The following is a 13,903-nucleotide window of genomic DNA, read 5'->3' as shown; positions in this document are numbered from 1 at the left end:
TACTCAGCTTGGATGGGTAAAAACAGATGACAAGTGACCAATGTACAGCAGTGTGACTGTGTTTTTGGTATTTGTTTTACTAATAGTAATTCAATTTAGTGAATGTACAGAAACTTATAACCTATATTAGGTATTAGGGCGAACCAGAATCAGGGTGGACGGACCCAGATTCCTATTACTGGACATTACACAGGTTCCGGAAATTTTTCACATCATAATACAAGGTATCTGAGGCCAAAATGGAAAAAAAATGTTGTATGATGTCAATAGTTCAAACAGAACAGATTCCCATGTCAGCCAAGAAAAGCAATAAGGAGTATAAGGTAAATGTAGAATACATGTATAACCCATATTGGTGACTGATTGGTTCCTTTACCCACTGTTATAAATAATTGCTTTCATGCTTAAACATATTGTCTTCTGTATATCATATTACTGTCAAAATGGTTTGTAACAACGACTTCCGAAGAAACAAAATACAAATTGGAATGCATAGATCTCTGAGGATATATACATCATATAAAAATTATGCATGTAGTGCATAGAGCCAGACAATGCACGTGATTTTTCCAATATTGAGCATGCAATCATAAAAATTTACCTGATTCAGTTGAAGACAATAATAAAACTGTTGTCAAGACAGGTGTTATTTGATCACCAGTGGATGCTCCTTTAGTAAAAGTAGCATTTTTCTTCAGTAACTAAAATTGTTTCAGCCCAAGAAACTAAAAGGTGAAGGTCATGAAGATAATTTAAATTTCTCTGACTTTAACATTATTTTGAACGGTAAGTCTAGAGTAATTTCGAAAATACATCGAATTAATTCAATAAAACGTTTGACAAAAGGTAGTTTTGCAAAGGAAACATTTAAAAGATCAAGATCTTTCAACATGAGCCTGCAAAAGGTAAACAAGACTGTAATTTGAAAAATTACACGAAATTTAACACGAACTATTTGTCGACACGGTGTATTGTGTATATTTCAAGCGTTTTGAATTAGTAAAAATGACACTTATAAGCTGTCATTGCTGTTATTTGTAGTAAACACCTTCATACGTGGTGACCTTGACATATTTGTCAATAACTTGTAAAAAAGGTTTTGAACACGAATTTTTAAATGAATCTTTATAAAAGGAAACCAGAATTTGTTTTATCAAATAAAAACTATCCTTATGCTATAGGTTAAAATTTAGAAATAGTGATTCCCAATCAACAGTGCTAGCTACTAAATGTGGGTGTGTCACACACAACATTTTGATTGGTCATCAGTTTTGCATTTATATTCTGAAAATGTGCTTGGTACAACCTAAACTAGAAATTTAATCAATATGCATTCTTATGGATGATTTAAAAAATACGAAAATTATCATAGAGACAGCAACCCAAACAAGGCAAAAACCCCATAAACAGTTCAGATTATGATGCATTGATGGAAGAAATCATGCACGCCCTAAATTATAGAGGGTGGTATTGTCGAAAAAGAATAGAATATCTTGTCAAATGCATTAACGGTTGCTTTTGAGTGTGACAAAAAAAATGCACACTTTCTTTTAGCATGTTTAGATCATATTAGAATTAACTGATTTTGATAAATTATGATCTGACAGTATTTTCCTTGAATAATGGTAACAATAATTATTTAAAACCTCTATCGAATCATATTAAGTTTAACAAATCATGGAAAAATTTAAATCAATTTGATGCTTACAGTTGCTAAAAACAACTGTTTAACCGCTAACGATAAAGGTAATTGCTACCTTCTTTACACAGTCTTTATAACTGTTGGACATCATAAGGTCATTTTTTAGCTATAGTCCGTCTGCATCAAAATCTTTTTCATCTACTAGTCCGAAAAACTAAATATCAAAACTTGTCACTATATGCATATGACTATATAAAATTTTGAAATTTTTCTCTAGTCCAAATCAATATTTACTAGTCTGGGGCATCGGACTAGTGCAGACTGTATATAGTTACAAAATGTAGTGTCACATTGTTTTAACCTAATCACAACTTGTCAAACAAATCCTTAGTGTGATTCATCAGAGCTATCAAATAATTGTCCATTAATGTTATTTTAGGAAAAATTTAACAATGATACGTCAAAAACAGTCGATATTTTAATCATTCTATAAAAATGTACATGTTTTGGTCATCCACCTAAAATTAGCTGAAAATGTCATTTGTCCAGATTTTAAACCACTATTTTTTCATGAAGGTACTCTCATTAAGATTCTATGTCATGTGTTGTCCGTCTACATTAATTAATTTGACTAGGTCTAAAAGGGTGGAGGAGCGGTACTGAGGAACCACGAATGTAAAAATTATCCAGAGCATAGGGATTATAATGTTATGATTAATCATATAGCAGTTATCATGTTTATATTTGATTTACTTTTCCTTAAAATATTGAATTCACATCATTTTTAAAAGTTCTTACTGAGGCTGATTATTTCTCTTTGTGTTTTAGGATAAGTTACAGTATATGTCAGGATTTGGTAATGAATTTACCAGTGAAGATCCCAGATGCCCAGGTGCTCTACCAGAAGGACAGGTATTGTATTTGTTGTTGTATACTCATATTAGATTAGACTAGACCGTACGTTGGTTTTCCTGGTTTTACACTAGTAATTTTTTGGGCCCTTTATACATGTATAGCTTATTGTTCATTCTGAGTCAAGCTAGTGCCATGTTAACGATGTACTATGACGAATTGTAATTTGAATGGAGAGTCGCCTCATTGGCACTCATACCACATCTGCTTGTATTCTATTGAAGACCACACTTACTTTCGCCTAGCAGATCTAAGGTTATTTATACAAAAATTCAGCTCAATACCAAAAGTGTAAATACCGTTATGGAATTATTATCTGCTTTGCCAAATTTTAACTATCATTTAGAAATGTGGAAAATGGAATCAGTATCAGCTTTGCCCAATTTTTTACTTTCATTGAAAGATGCTGACAAATTTCATCAGAAACTTAATGTATCTATTTCTTATTTTGGTTGTATATTTATATTCAGAATAACCCACAGAAATGTAAATATGGACTGTATGCTGAACAATTATCTGGTACTGCCTTCACTGCACCAAGAGAAAGTAATGAAAGGAGCTGGCTTTATCGTATCCGACCTTCTGTGAAACATAATCCATTCAAACCAATTGACAATGGTCTTTTTACTAATGACTGGGACAAAGTTAAACCAAACCCAAACCAGGTAAGTTAAAAAAATACACACAGTAGATTCCACCAATCGTATCCGACCTTCTGTGAAACATAATCCATTCAAACCAATTGACAATGGTCTTTTTACTAATGACTGGGACAAAGTTAAACCAAACCCAAACCAGGTAAGTTAAAAAAAACACATAGTAGATTCTACCAATCTACTGTGGTTTCATTTTTATTCATTGGATATCAATTTTCATGGGTTTCGTGGGTACAAAATCAAATGTTCAACAAATGACAAATTTTCTCATAAGCCTTGTATGTAGAGAGTGGCAAAACCATGAAATCAAATATACACAAAAATACAAGTTTTCCTGAATTCACAAAAATTGATAACCATGAAAATTAATGAATCCACAGTAATTAAAATCAAATTTCTAGACTCACTCACATTTGTATGCTTTCACAGCATTGAGCAACCAAGCATAAACATTGAGCTTGTAGGGCAAGTTAATTTGAAGATTCTATAAACATTCAAAAGACTGTAAAATCAATCACAATGTAAAGTTTGGTTTGATCCTTTCAAGTTGTAATTTTTTTACTGGTTTATCATGCAACTTATTAAGAAGATACTCAGAATAATGTCTTTGTAAATACATTAAAACATTGTAATTTTTGGTTTTTGCCTTGTTTTAAATATTATAAAATTTCTCTTTATAGGTTATTCATATTTTGATATATTGTTAAAATATATCCCAATAATAAATGCACACAAAATTTTGAATTTACACAACTGTTAGATATAGAAAATATTACTTGTTTTTTGAGACATTTGGTGAAGTAAACAATTAATTCATTGTGAATAATGAAATTGGGAAGGAAACAGGGGAGAAGTAATTAAAGTAAAGTATTTGTATCTATTGTGTCAAGTAAATATTCACTTTTCTGGTGAAAGTGTTTAGTAAAAGTTTGATTCAAAATGATTATCAATTATTTTAATGGAAATAACAATATATCTGAACCAAGATGCAAGGTTATATATATAATGTCGGGAAATTTTATTGTAAAATAAAAAAATATATAAAAAAAAGTGGTCACTTCAATTATTTAACAATAGTGAAACTCTCATGTATTCATTCAAAAAATATTTTTCTGAAGAAGTGAAACAATTGTATATTTTCAATCTAATCTAACTATTGCAGATGAGATGGAAACCATTTGATATAACAAAAGCTAGTCAGAAGAAAGTGGATTTTGTTCAGGTCTGTATTAAACCATTGCAAATTAAATTTTTATGTAATCTAATGATTGATATTGTAAGAAAATTACATTTATGGGTTAAGAAAACTGGATCATTGAATCCAACACCAAACAAGCAACAAAGCATTTATAAGATCTGAAATCAGCTCAATGCAATCATTGAAATGCTTAATATTTCCTTAACAATAGAATGTGATTAAATTCAGCTGATTTTTACAGAGTTATCTCCCTGTATTGTTATGTACCATCTTAAACTGTCTAAATAATGATTTTACTTAAAAATATAACAGTACCACCAAGTAAAGTAATGTTATGAACTAGCCAATTTATTTTCTATACAAGCTTTTATTATTGATTGAAATTGTTAAGAGCATTAGATGTAATTTGTACAATCCCTTCTTTGATGTGTTATGTTTTTAATAATGGAATAAGTTATAAGAGGAAAGTATTGCCCATTACTGTCAGGTGAAATTTTCTGCACCTGTTAGCGTCAAATTTATTTAAAAGTCAGAGGTCTCAAATAATTATCGTTACTGTTATGGTTGGAAAAAATTTAGTGTGAATTATCAAAATCAGCCTTTTTTTATCATCTATAAGAAATTGTACATTTGATCTTCATGCACCAAAAATTAATGTATGTCATTTGGCAAGTATTTATTGTTATGTGTCATAGAGGTACCCCTATCGCTACCCTCTTTTAACCTTAGTTATCATCATCATCATCATCATCTATCAATGATCTGTTTACAGGGTATGGCTACAATTTGTGGAGCAGGAGACACCAAAGGTAGACATGGACTGGGTATATATATTTACACCTGTAACACATCAATGGATAATAAGTAAGTAAATATACATACCTTCTTGTTTACATTATGGAACAGGATCTGCTTACCTTTTCGGGCACCTGAGTTTTTGATAGGTTTCTAGTTGCTTAGTTTTTATTTTTCTTTGTTGTGTTTTGATTACTATTGTTTGTCTTTTTCTTTTTTTGCCATGGCTTAGTCAGTTTATTTTTGATCTATGCGTTTAAATGTCCCTCTAGTGTGTTTCGCCCCTCTTTTATATTCCAGTCACCATGATTAAAGTGATTTGAATGACATATAATACAATTTAATACAGTAACTCTATTTACATAGAAGTATCAGTTATCAGTAAAAAAAAGTTTGGCATTTACACTAAAAAAAAACATGATAGTACAGTGATTAAACAAGATTTCATTCCAAATCCATAAAAAAAAAAAACATCTTTTGAAAGTATTACTGCATCTGGAAAATTTGACATGACACTTTTCCTGTTTTATTACAGCCGATTTCATTGAGTGTGTAGGGAAACGTAGAATCATTGGTTAGTTTGCTTGTAAATGAACTCATTTAATTTTCAGGTGTTTCTACAGTTCAGATGGAGATCTTTTGATAGGTATGTTTATCATCCTAATATTTGAACTTTGACCTTGATGACCATGTGACAAGTGTCTGCTTTTCACCTTTCAGGCCAAATATCGTTAATATGTCAAGTCAATACACTATTATTGTCTTAATACTGTAATCTAGAAAAAAACATTCTCAATTGTTGTCGATTGTGTTATTGTTATTTATTTGATTTAAATATTGGTAAATATCCCTGTTTAAGAAGGCCTCCTATCTGGCTGAAAAATATACAACACAATAAAATGTACATAACCTGTTTAAACCAATTGATGTTGAATTTGAGTATGGACTTAAATATCAACATGAAGCATAAAACATTATACAAATATAGACTGTGTATGAGGTCGATACAAGGATATATTGACCTGAAAGAAGTATATTGACAGAGAACTTAGTCCGAGGTCGATATACTTCTTTGGGTCGATATATCCTGTAAAAAAAGGCTATATTTGTTATATTATTAATTTCCGACCATATCTATATCAAAATCGTCATTAAGGTTTGTTGGTATTTTCTAGATACTACATCATCTCCTTGACAACAACATTTTAGTTGTTATTTCATTTACCTTTTTTTTGACACCTTATGTAATTGAAATTCTTTTCGTCAAATGATCGATCACAGATATCATGTGTTTCAAAACGTTAAACAATACGCTGAAATTCATAACATGACGTCACGAAATATATCGGTTTTTAGATATTCTAAAAATAACCGTGCGATATGCTTTTTGCAGGTCAATATGCTTTTTGCTATCCGCCGTTTTCTCTCTACCTTCGAAAATATAGTTTAGCATGTGACTATTTCTAAACGAATTAAATTTGTTAAAATGTACAAATTAATAATATAATGATTTATAGGTTTTAAACAAAAGATATTATCAAGTGAAATATGTTTTTCCAAAAGTTGTAGAAGAAATAAGTTTGAGTTGTTCAATGCTACATGTTGAAAAGGGTCCTCATGAATATTCAAATATAATTCCGGATCTACAATTTAAATACTCATGAGGCAACGTGATATCAGGTCAGTGACTGTATATGACATAGAAATATACATTTTGAATGCTCAAATAGAATGATGTGTAGTATAAATAATAATTTGTGTATCATGTTCAGCTACCGAGATACATGGTTATGATATTTTGATGGTCTTACCTATTTCTATTTTTCAGTACCACAACAAGGAGGACTTTTGATAACAACAGAGTTTGGAAAAATGCAGGTGGATCCAAATGAAATTTGTGTTATTCAGGTATGTAAAAAAGTCATTTAATTCAAGGTTGTTTTTTTTTTTAATTGTAAAATCACAAAATGTTAATTTATTTTACCTTTTTTTTTTCTTTCAAAATATGTAAAGATATATTTATTAAATTAAATTCAGGGCTTTAATAAATCTACTATATGTTTTTCAATTGGACCAAATAAAATTTTAGATGATTTTCTATAGATTTTTCATATAATTACTGCTTTTTTCTCTCTAAATTATGTAAGATTTTCAAATATGGCTTTTAGAACTACAATGTATATGTTATAAAATTATGAAAAGAAAAGTACAGTTTAATGGGCAAAAATGTGTAATGGCATCACATGGATAAAACCGAAGATTCAGAATATCATGAAAATTTCTGAAACAAGAGGAGCAAACTTCCTTTTACAAAATTGTTAAAATAGTAGTTTCACATGAGTTTAGCAACTGTAATGAAAGTGTTTACACATTCTGCAAGGAATAAGGTGACATGATCTTCATCTTTTTCAGCAAGGAATAAGGTTTAGTGTTGCAGTATCAGGAGAAACAAGAGGCTACATGATGGAAGTATTTGATGGACATTTTACACTACCTAATCTTGGACCAATAGGTAAATCTTAATGGACAGTCGAAAATGTGATCTTGTTAACAATATTGTAAATGTACTAGAAGTATTTAAACTTTACTAAGAAAATGCAAATAGACTAATTTTGAAATTATTATGGCGTTCATTATCACTGAACTAGTATATATTTGTTTAGGGGCCAGCTGAAGGACGCCTCCAGGTGCGGGAATTTCTCGTTACATTGAAGACCTGTTGGTTACCTTCTGCTGTTGTATTTTCTATGGTCGAGTTGTTGTCTCTTTGACACATTCCCCATTTCCATTCTCAATTTTATTTTGTTGATATTTTTTCGTTCAATAACATTTTTTATGTGGATAAAATTATCATAAATCTAAGTAGACCAATCCTGTAGATTAAAAAACAACAATAGGAGGAAATAAATTAGGAAGAAAAACCATGATCAGCATTTTAACCCTAGTTTTATATATATGTATTTTTCTTTATCAACTGTGTTTTTTTTAAATGATAATTTTACAGCCGATTTTTATAGTTTGTTCTTGTGTTGTACTGTTATACTGTCCTAGATTAAAGGAGGGTTTGGCACCAGCAAACATATTTAACTCCACCACATTATGTATGTACACGTCCCAATTTAAGAGTCTGTATATTAAATAAATTCAAAAATAGTTAACTTGTTGTTTGTTGCCATATTTCATATTTGTTTTGTTTCTTTGAATAGGTGCCAATGGCTTAGCAAATCCTAGAGACTTTTTGACACCCACAGCTTGCTACGAAGACAAAGATTGTGATTATACAGTCACTAGTAAATTTCAAGGTCACCTTTTCTCAGCAAAACAGGTGAGGCAACCACAGGCTAGGTAGACAATTACAGTGGTCATTTATAAAAATATTGGCATTAAGACCATCTAAATTTTATCTTGGTAAGTTACAGAATAATTTGGTATACTATTTTTTTTTATTGTCAACATTGATAATACTGAAGTTCTAGACAGAGTTTAAACAAATAATAATCTTTAAAAGTCATATCATATCCTAAGTATTTTAAGATGTTGGAAAAAAAATCTCATACTTGACAGTGTTATTGTCCTATGTAATTTTTGACCCCTGGAAAGTAACCCTTTAAGGGTCAATATACTTGATTGAAATCTGATTCCTGTAGTCAAATTTGTCTCTTTGTAGCTTGAACCTATCTATAAAAAAGAATTACTTGGATCTTTGTTACTGTAAACCATTGCTTTATGCTGACTCTTTTATTCTTTCACAATTCATTTTTTTTGGTTACACTTTCATGAAGAAATGTCTTGTTATTTTAAGCTATCAATGTGGTTTTTTTCTTCTCATTTTTCAGGGTCATTCTCCATTTGATGTTGTAGCTTGGCACGGAAACTATGCACCATATAAATATAATCTGGATAATTTTTGTACTATGAACACTGTATCATTTGATCATGTGGTAAGTTTTAGTTACCTTTTAAAAAAAAACCAATTACTTTTCTTGAACAAGTTGGGAAGGGGAGACATTTCAGATTTCTTTTTTCCAAAACACTTCTGGGCCATTATGGCTTCATTAGTATTGATAAATTGAGGTATAATTGAAATACCTACTGTAAATTCAGAAATTATTGCATGCATTTATTATTGTATTTTTTGTCAATAAACTCATCATAGATACATCTAGAGTAAAATGCAATTTTGATTTTTGCAAAATGAAGAAAAATCCTATTTAAATCATATAAAAAATTTCAAATTCATAATGCCAGTTTGAATTATTGCAATTATACTGCAGTCACATTTTCGCCATGATAAAAACGTCGCAATAATTTCTGAATTTACAGTTTTTGGTTTTTTGTTTCAATGTTATAAGTAAACCATAAATTGAAATAGTCAATGAAGTACAAAATTACTATATGGTTCTAATATAAGCAAAATGTGACTGCAATATAATTGCAAAAATTTAAACTGGCATTATGAATTTGAAATTTTTTATATGATTTAAATAGGATTTTTCTTCATTTTGCAAAAATCAAAATTGCATTTTACTCTAATTAATAGTATTATCATTAGACGCCTTTGGTCGGGTTGTTGTTTCATTGACATATTCCCCATTACCATTCTCAATTTTATTTTACAATATCACTTTTTTTCAGGACCCTTCAGTATTTACAGTTTTAACATGCCAGTCATTGAAACCAGGAACTGCTATAGCAGACTTTGTGATTTTCCCTCCAAGATGGAGTGTAGGACAGAACACATTTAGACCACCCTATTACCATAGTTAGTAGTATAACCAATTTTCTGTAATTTTGAGAACTGTCTTTGGACAATGTTGAAAGAACATTTACAAATTTTAAATAAAAGAAGTTCAGCTTCTATCCTAGAATAAAGCATTTGAGAAACATAAGAACTTTGTCTGATTTGCAATCATACCATATCTCCTTATTTTTTATCTGGTAAAGTTTGAAGAAGCACTAATAATTGACTTAGCAATGTTTCAATACAAATCAATCCATATGTTTATCATAAGTAGTTATCAAACGTACCAGGATTATAATTTAGTACGCCAGAGGCGCGTTTCGTCTACATAAGATTCATCAGTGACGCTCATATCAAAATATTTATAAAGCTAAACATGTACAAAGTTGAAGAGCATTGAGGATCCAAAATTCCAAAAAGTTGTGCCAAATACGGCTAAGGTAATCTATGCCTAAGGCACTAAGAAAGCAAATTGTTTTTGTAAAAGCTTACAGTACCATGTTTTACTTCAATATCAGATCATATCATGATTAAAATTTATAATGTAACTATGCCATGGAAAGTTTTAACTTTTTGTAGATTTTTTCTTTATTTTTTTTCAGGAAACTGTATGAGTGAGTTTATGGGACTTATACTTGGTAAATATGAAGCAAAGGTATGAACAAAGAATGTATTTTGTGTTAAAAATTTATAGATTATCACTTTGATAGTCTCTCAACAATAAAAGATTGATTGATCATTGGTTAATTGCTTTTTGTCTACATGTTCAGGATAATACAATAATAGACAATATTTTTGATGGCTATAAATTACTTTAGGGTATTTTAAACTCTTATATATGTATCTGTATATAAAAATAAGAGATGTAGTATGATTGCCAATGAGACATCTCTCCAAGAAACCAAATGACACAGGAAATGACATCTATAGGTAACTGAACAATCTTCAACAATGAGTAACAGGCCCGTAGCCAGGAATTTCCAAAGGGGGGTTATTTGGACTCATGAACTCGACTTAAACAGTCACAAATTGAACAGAACGTTGACTTTAACAGTGCTTATTTGGTTTCAAGGAACCTCCCTGGCTACAGGGACGAGTAACATCCATACTGCATATCAATTGTTAGCCTGACTTTTGTAACAAGCTTGTTAACTGCAAACAAACTCTACTGTATATTGATATTAAGTTTCTTGCAGTGCTTCAATATTTTAAAAGCAGCAATGTGACAAAAAGCACATCTCTTTTTAATTACAAAATCAATGAACTATTCATGCATACATAAAAGACAACAATATTTTAGAATAATGACATAATTGTATATTTAGGAAGAAGGTTTTAGTCCTGGAGGTGCTACATTACACAGTATGATGACACCACATGGTCCTGATGCTGAGTGTTTTGAGAATGCGTCAAATGCTGATTTAAAACCTCAACGAGTCGCAGATGGAACTATGGTATGATTAAAACATAGAATGTTGTGTTTAAATTCCTTTGTATAGGACTTATAAAGTGCAAGTCTTCAGAGTTCTTGAAATCTTTTTTCCTTTATGATTGTTTTCATTGCACAACACCAAAATTGTGTCAGTCCTTCACAAAATGTTGGTGGTCAAACCTTCAGATAACCACTTTAGGAGAACTCCAATTAGTATATGGCAAATGTCAGTGAGATCTCAATCCAGCCATTTTTAAAAATGCGGTTTTAATCCAGGATAAAGGGGTACTCCAACCATATATTCCCATTGAAAAGCATATATCATTAAAAAAAAAAGGGGGGGTTCAACCCACAGATTCCTTCCTCTGGATCCACCACTGGGCTTGAGTATTTCACAATAGCATTTGTTCGAGCTTCTATTACTGATATTCATATTTTATCTCCCTTTACAGACCCTCCAAAGAGTTGTTGCAAGGATTCTAAATGCTGAATTAAAAAAGGCTTTATTTTAAGACAAGATTAATTAGTATTTATTTTATTTTTCAGGCTTTCATGTTTGAGTCGTCATTAAGTATGGCTGTGACAGAGTGGGGAAATAAAACCAAAGTAGATGAGAAATATTATGAATGCTGGCAGCCATTGAAAAAACATTTTACCATAGCTGAAAAGGATACAAATTCTGGTAAGCTTTTTTTAATGATGAACTTTTTTATAAAATTGATAATGGAAGTTGGGAATATGTCAAATAGACAACAACCCTACCAAAGAGCAGACAACAGCCTAGGTCACCAATGGGTCTTCAACACAGTGAGAAAATCTCCCACCGGAGTAGGGCCTTAGCTATTGTTTATTCAGTTCCCTGAGTTCATCCTTCATAGGTCAATTGGCCAACATTGATTTTTTTCAGAGATTGCCACCACCTTTTGACATCCTTTTTTGAATGTACTTGTAAAATGTTTATTTTTCAAGCAATGTGACATCGTACACACTTAAAACACTTGTAGAGGTGTAGGTTTACTTAGGAAACAATTTTAAAGGAAGAATGGATGGATTGGCCTATAGTCAAGTGGTTAACTAAATCCATGACTTCAATGTAGAGTGGAGAAAATAGTTGGAATTTAATGCTATTCGTGTTGATTAAAAAGCATTGCTGGTGTTATATTCATGTGTATTATTTAGATAACATATATTAAATACTTTTGTACAAATATTGAACTCATGTGGTTCACATTTATTATCTTTATTCAATCTGGTATCCTTAAGGGACGACATCAATAGATCAATGTAAGATAAAAAACAACTTAATTCAAATAGTTTGGGGGTGGGGGTTGAACTGCTGCAAGATTTTTACATATATCCATATGGGTCAATCAATTTTTCCCAAATTAAGTTAAGAGGTGGGTAGGGAGGTCAGTGAAAAAACTATGTGAATTAAGTTTTTTATTCTTCATTGAACTTTTGATGTCGTCCCTATTAAAATGATACATTTATAGATTTAAGCTGGTACATAACACTACAGGGAGATAACTCTGTTTAAATTTAGCTGAACATTTTAATTATGTTCTATTATTATGGAAAAATTTTAAGCTTGTCAAATATTCTATGTTAAAGCACTTTTACAAAAAATGTGCAGAAATTATCCTTGTTTAAATAAATACTTGGTAAAGTTTTATCCTGTCTAGTACTATTGACATTTCATTGCATATAAGAAAATGATCATCACTGGAAGTTAACCAATCAAATTTTCACCTCTTGTTTTACTATGTACAAGATTATGTAACCAATTAATCTCAAGTTTCAAACTTTTCCATAGAAAACCCAAACATAAAAAATAATGGTGCTTTGAAATAGCCAAGGAATATAGATTTTGTTCAACTGTTTATTTCTTATCTTTTAATGATGCTTATTATTTTATTTTTAGATGGTGCATCAAAAGCTAAAAAGAAGAAAGCAAAATAAACTTCAACACAGATGAAATATATTCTATGCCAATTGATATTTTTATTTACGATTATTGTTGCATCATCACAGCTTCTATTTGTTTAATTTTTGATTTTTAAATGGTTTATTATTTACATTTATATATGTATCTTCGATTGTTTAGTACAGAGCTCAAATAATTTCAGTTTGCATCTTTGTTGGTGAAATTTTCTACTTATTGAAATAGTAATAGTAACTGTTGTTGATTTTTTTAAATATTTTTAACAAATGTAAAACTAATAATGTATTTCATATTGAAGCATTTGATATGTCTAGTCATTTTGTATATACCAATGTAATTGTAATATGCAGGTTGAAGAAATGTTTCATTATTTGATGGAATGCGCAACATATGAAAAGAAAACAAATTTTAGTTTTGAGGCAGCATGTCTTGTTTTATTATTTTTCAAAATGATCTGATTGTTTTGTTGATGTTTTTAAGTCAGTTAATGTAAATACTTCAGTGTCAGTATTTATTAATTTGCATGTACTTGTTTTGAAATAAGAAACTTTCATTCCAGACTTCTTACTACATAGATGTCTGTTT

General features: G+C 30.3%; 1 protein-coding gene across 2 annotated transcripts; it reads left to right on the top strand.

Annotated features, from left to right (window-relative positions):
• The first annotated feature begins 762 nt into the window (after positions 1–762).
• LOC134687292 (homogentisate 1,2-dioxygenase-like) lies at positions 763–13,657 on the top strand. 2 transcript variants are annotated; one of them, XM_063547451.1, is made up of 15 exons: positions 763–786; positions 2,471–2,554; positions 3,025–3,219; positions 4,373–4,432; positions 5,181–5,272; positions 5,815–5,849; positions 7,032–7,111; positions 7,616–7,715; positions 8,410–8,528; positions 9,040–9,144; positions 9,839–9,965; positions 10,547–10,599; positions 11,270–11,398; positions 11,923–12,058; positions 13,298–13,657. In XM_063547451.1, exons 2-15 carry the CDS (start codon positions 2,486–2,488, stop codon positions 13,333–13,335), a joined length of 1,338 nt encoding a protein of 445 aa, XP_063403521.1. In that variant the 5' UTR covers positions 763–786; positions 2,471–2,485; the 3' UTR covers positions 13,336–13,657. The 2 variants fall into 2 exon arrangements, with proteins under 2 accessions (XP_063403521.1, XP_063403520.1); XM_063547450.1 differs by lacking the exon at positions 763–786 and adding an exon at positions 822–905.
• The last annotated feature ends 246 nt before the right edge of the window (positions 13,658–13,903 follow it).

The sequence above is a fragment of the Mytilus trossulus genome, chromosome 10, assembly GCF_036588685.1.
Source record: "Mytilus trossulus isolate FHL-02 chromosome 10, PNRI_Mtr1.1.1.hap1, whole genome shotgun sequence".
NCBI classification, from domain to species: Eukaryota; Metazoa; Mollusca; class Bivalvia; order Mytilida; family Mytilidae; genus Mytilus; species Mytilus trossulus.
Note: the sequence above shows the minus strand (reverse complement) of the source record. Positions and strands in the feature narration are given on the sequence as shown.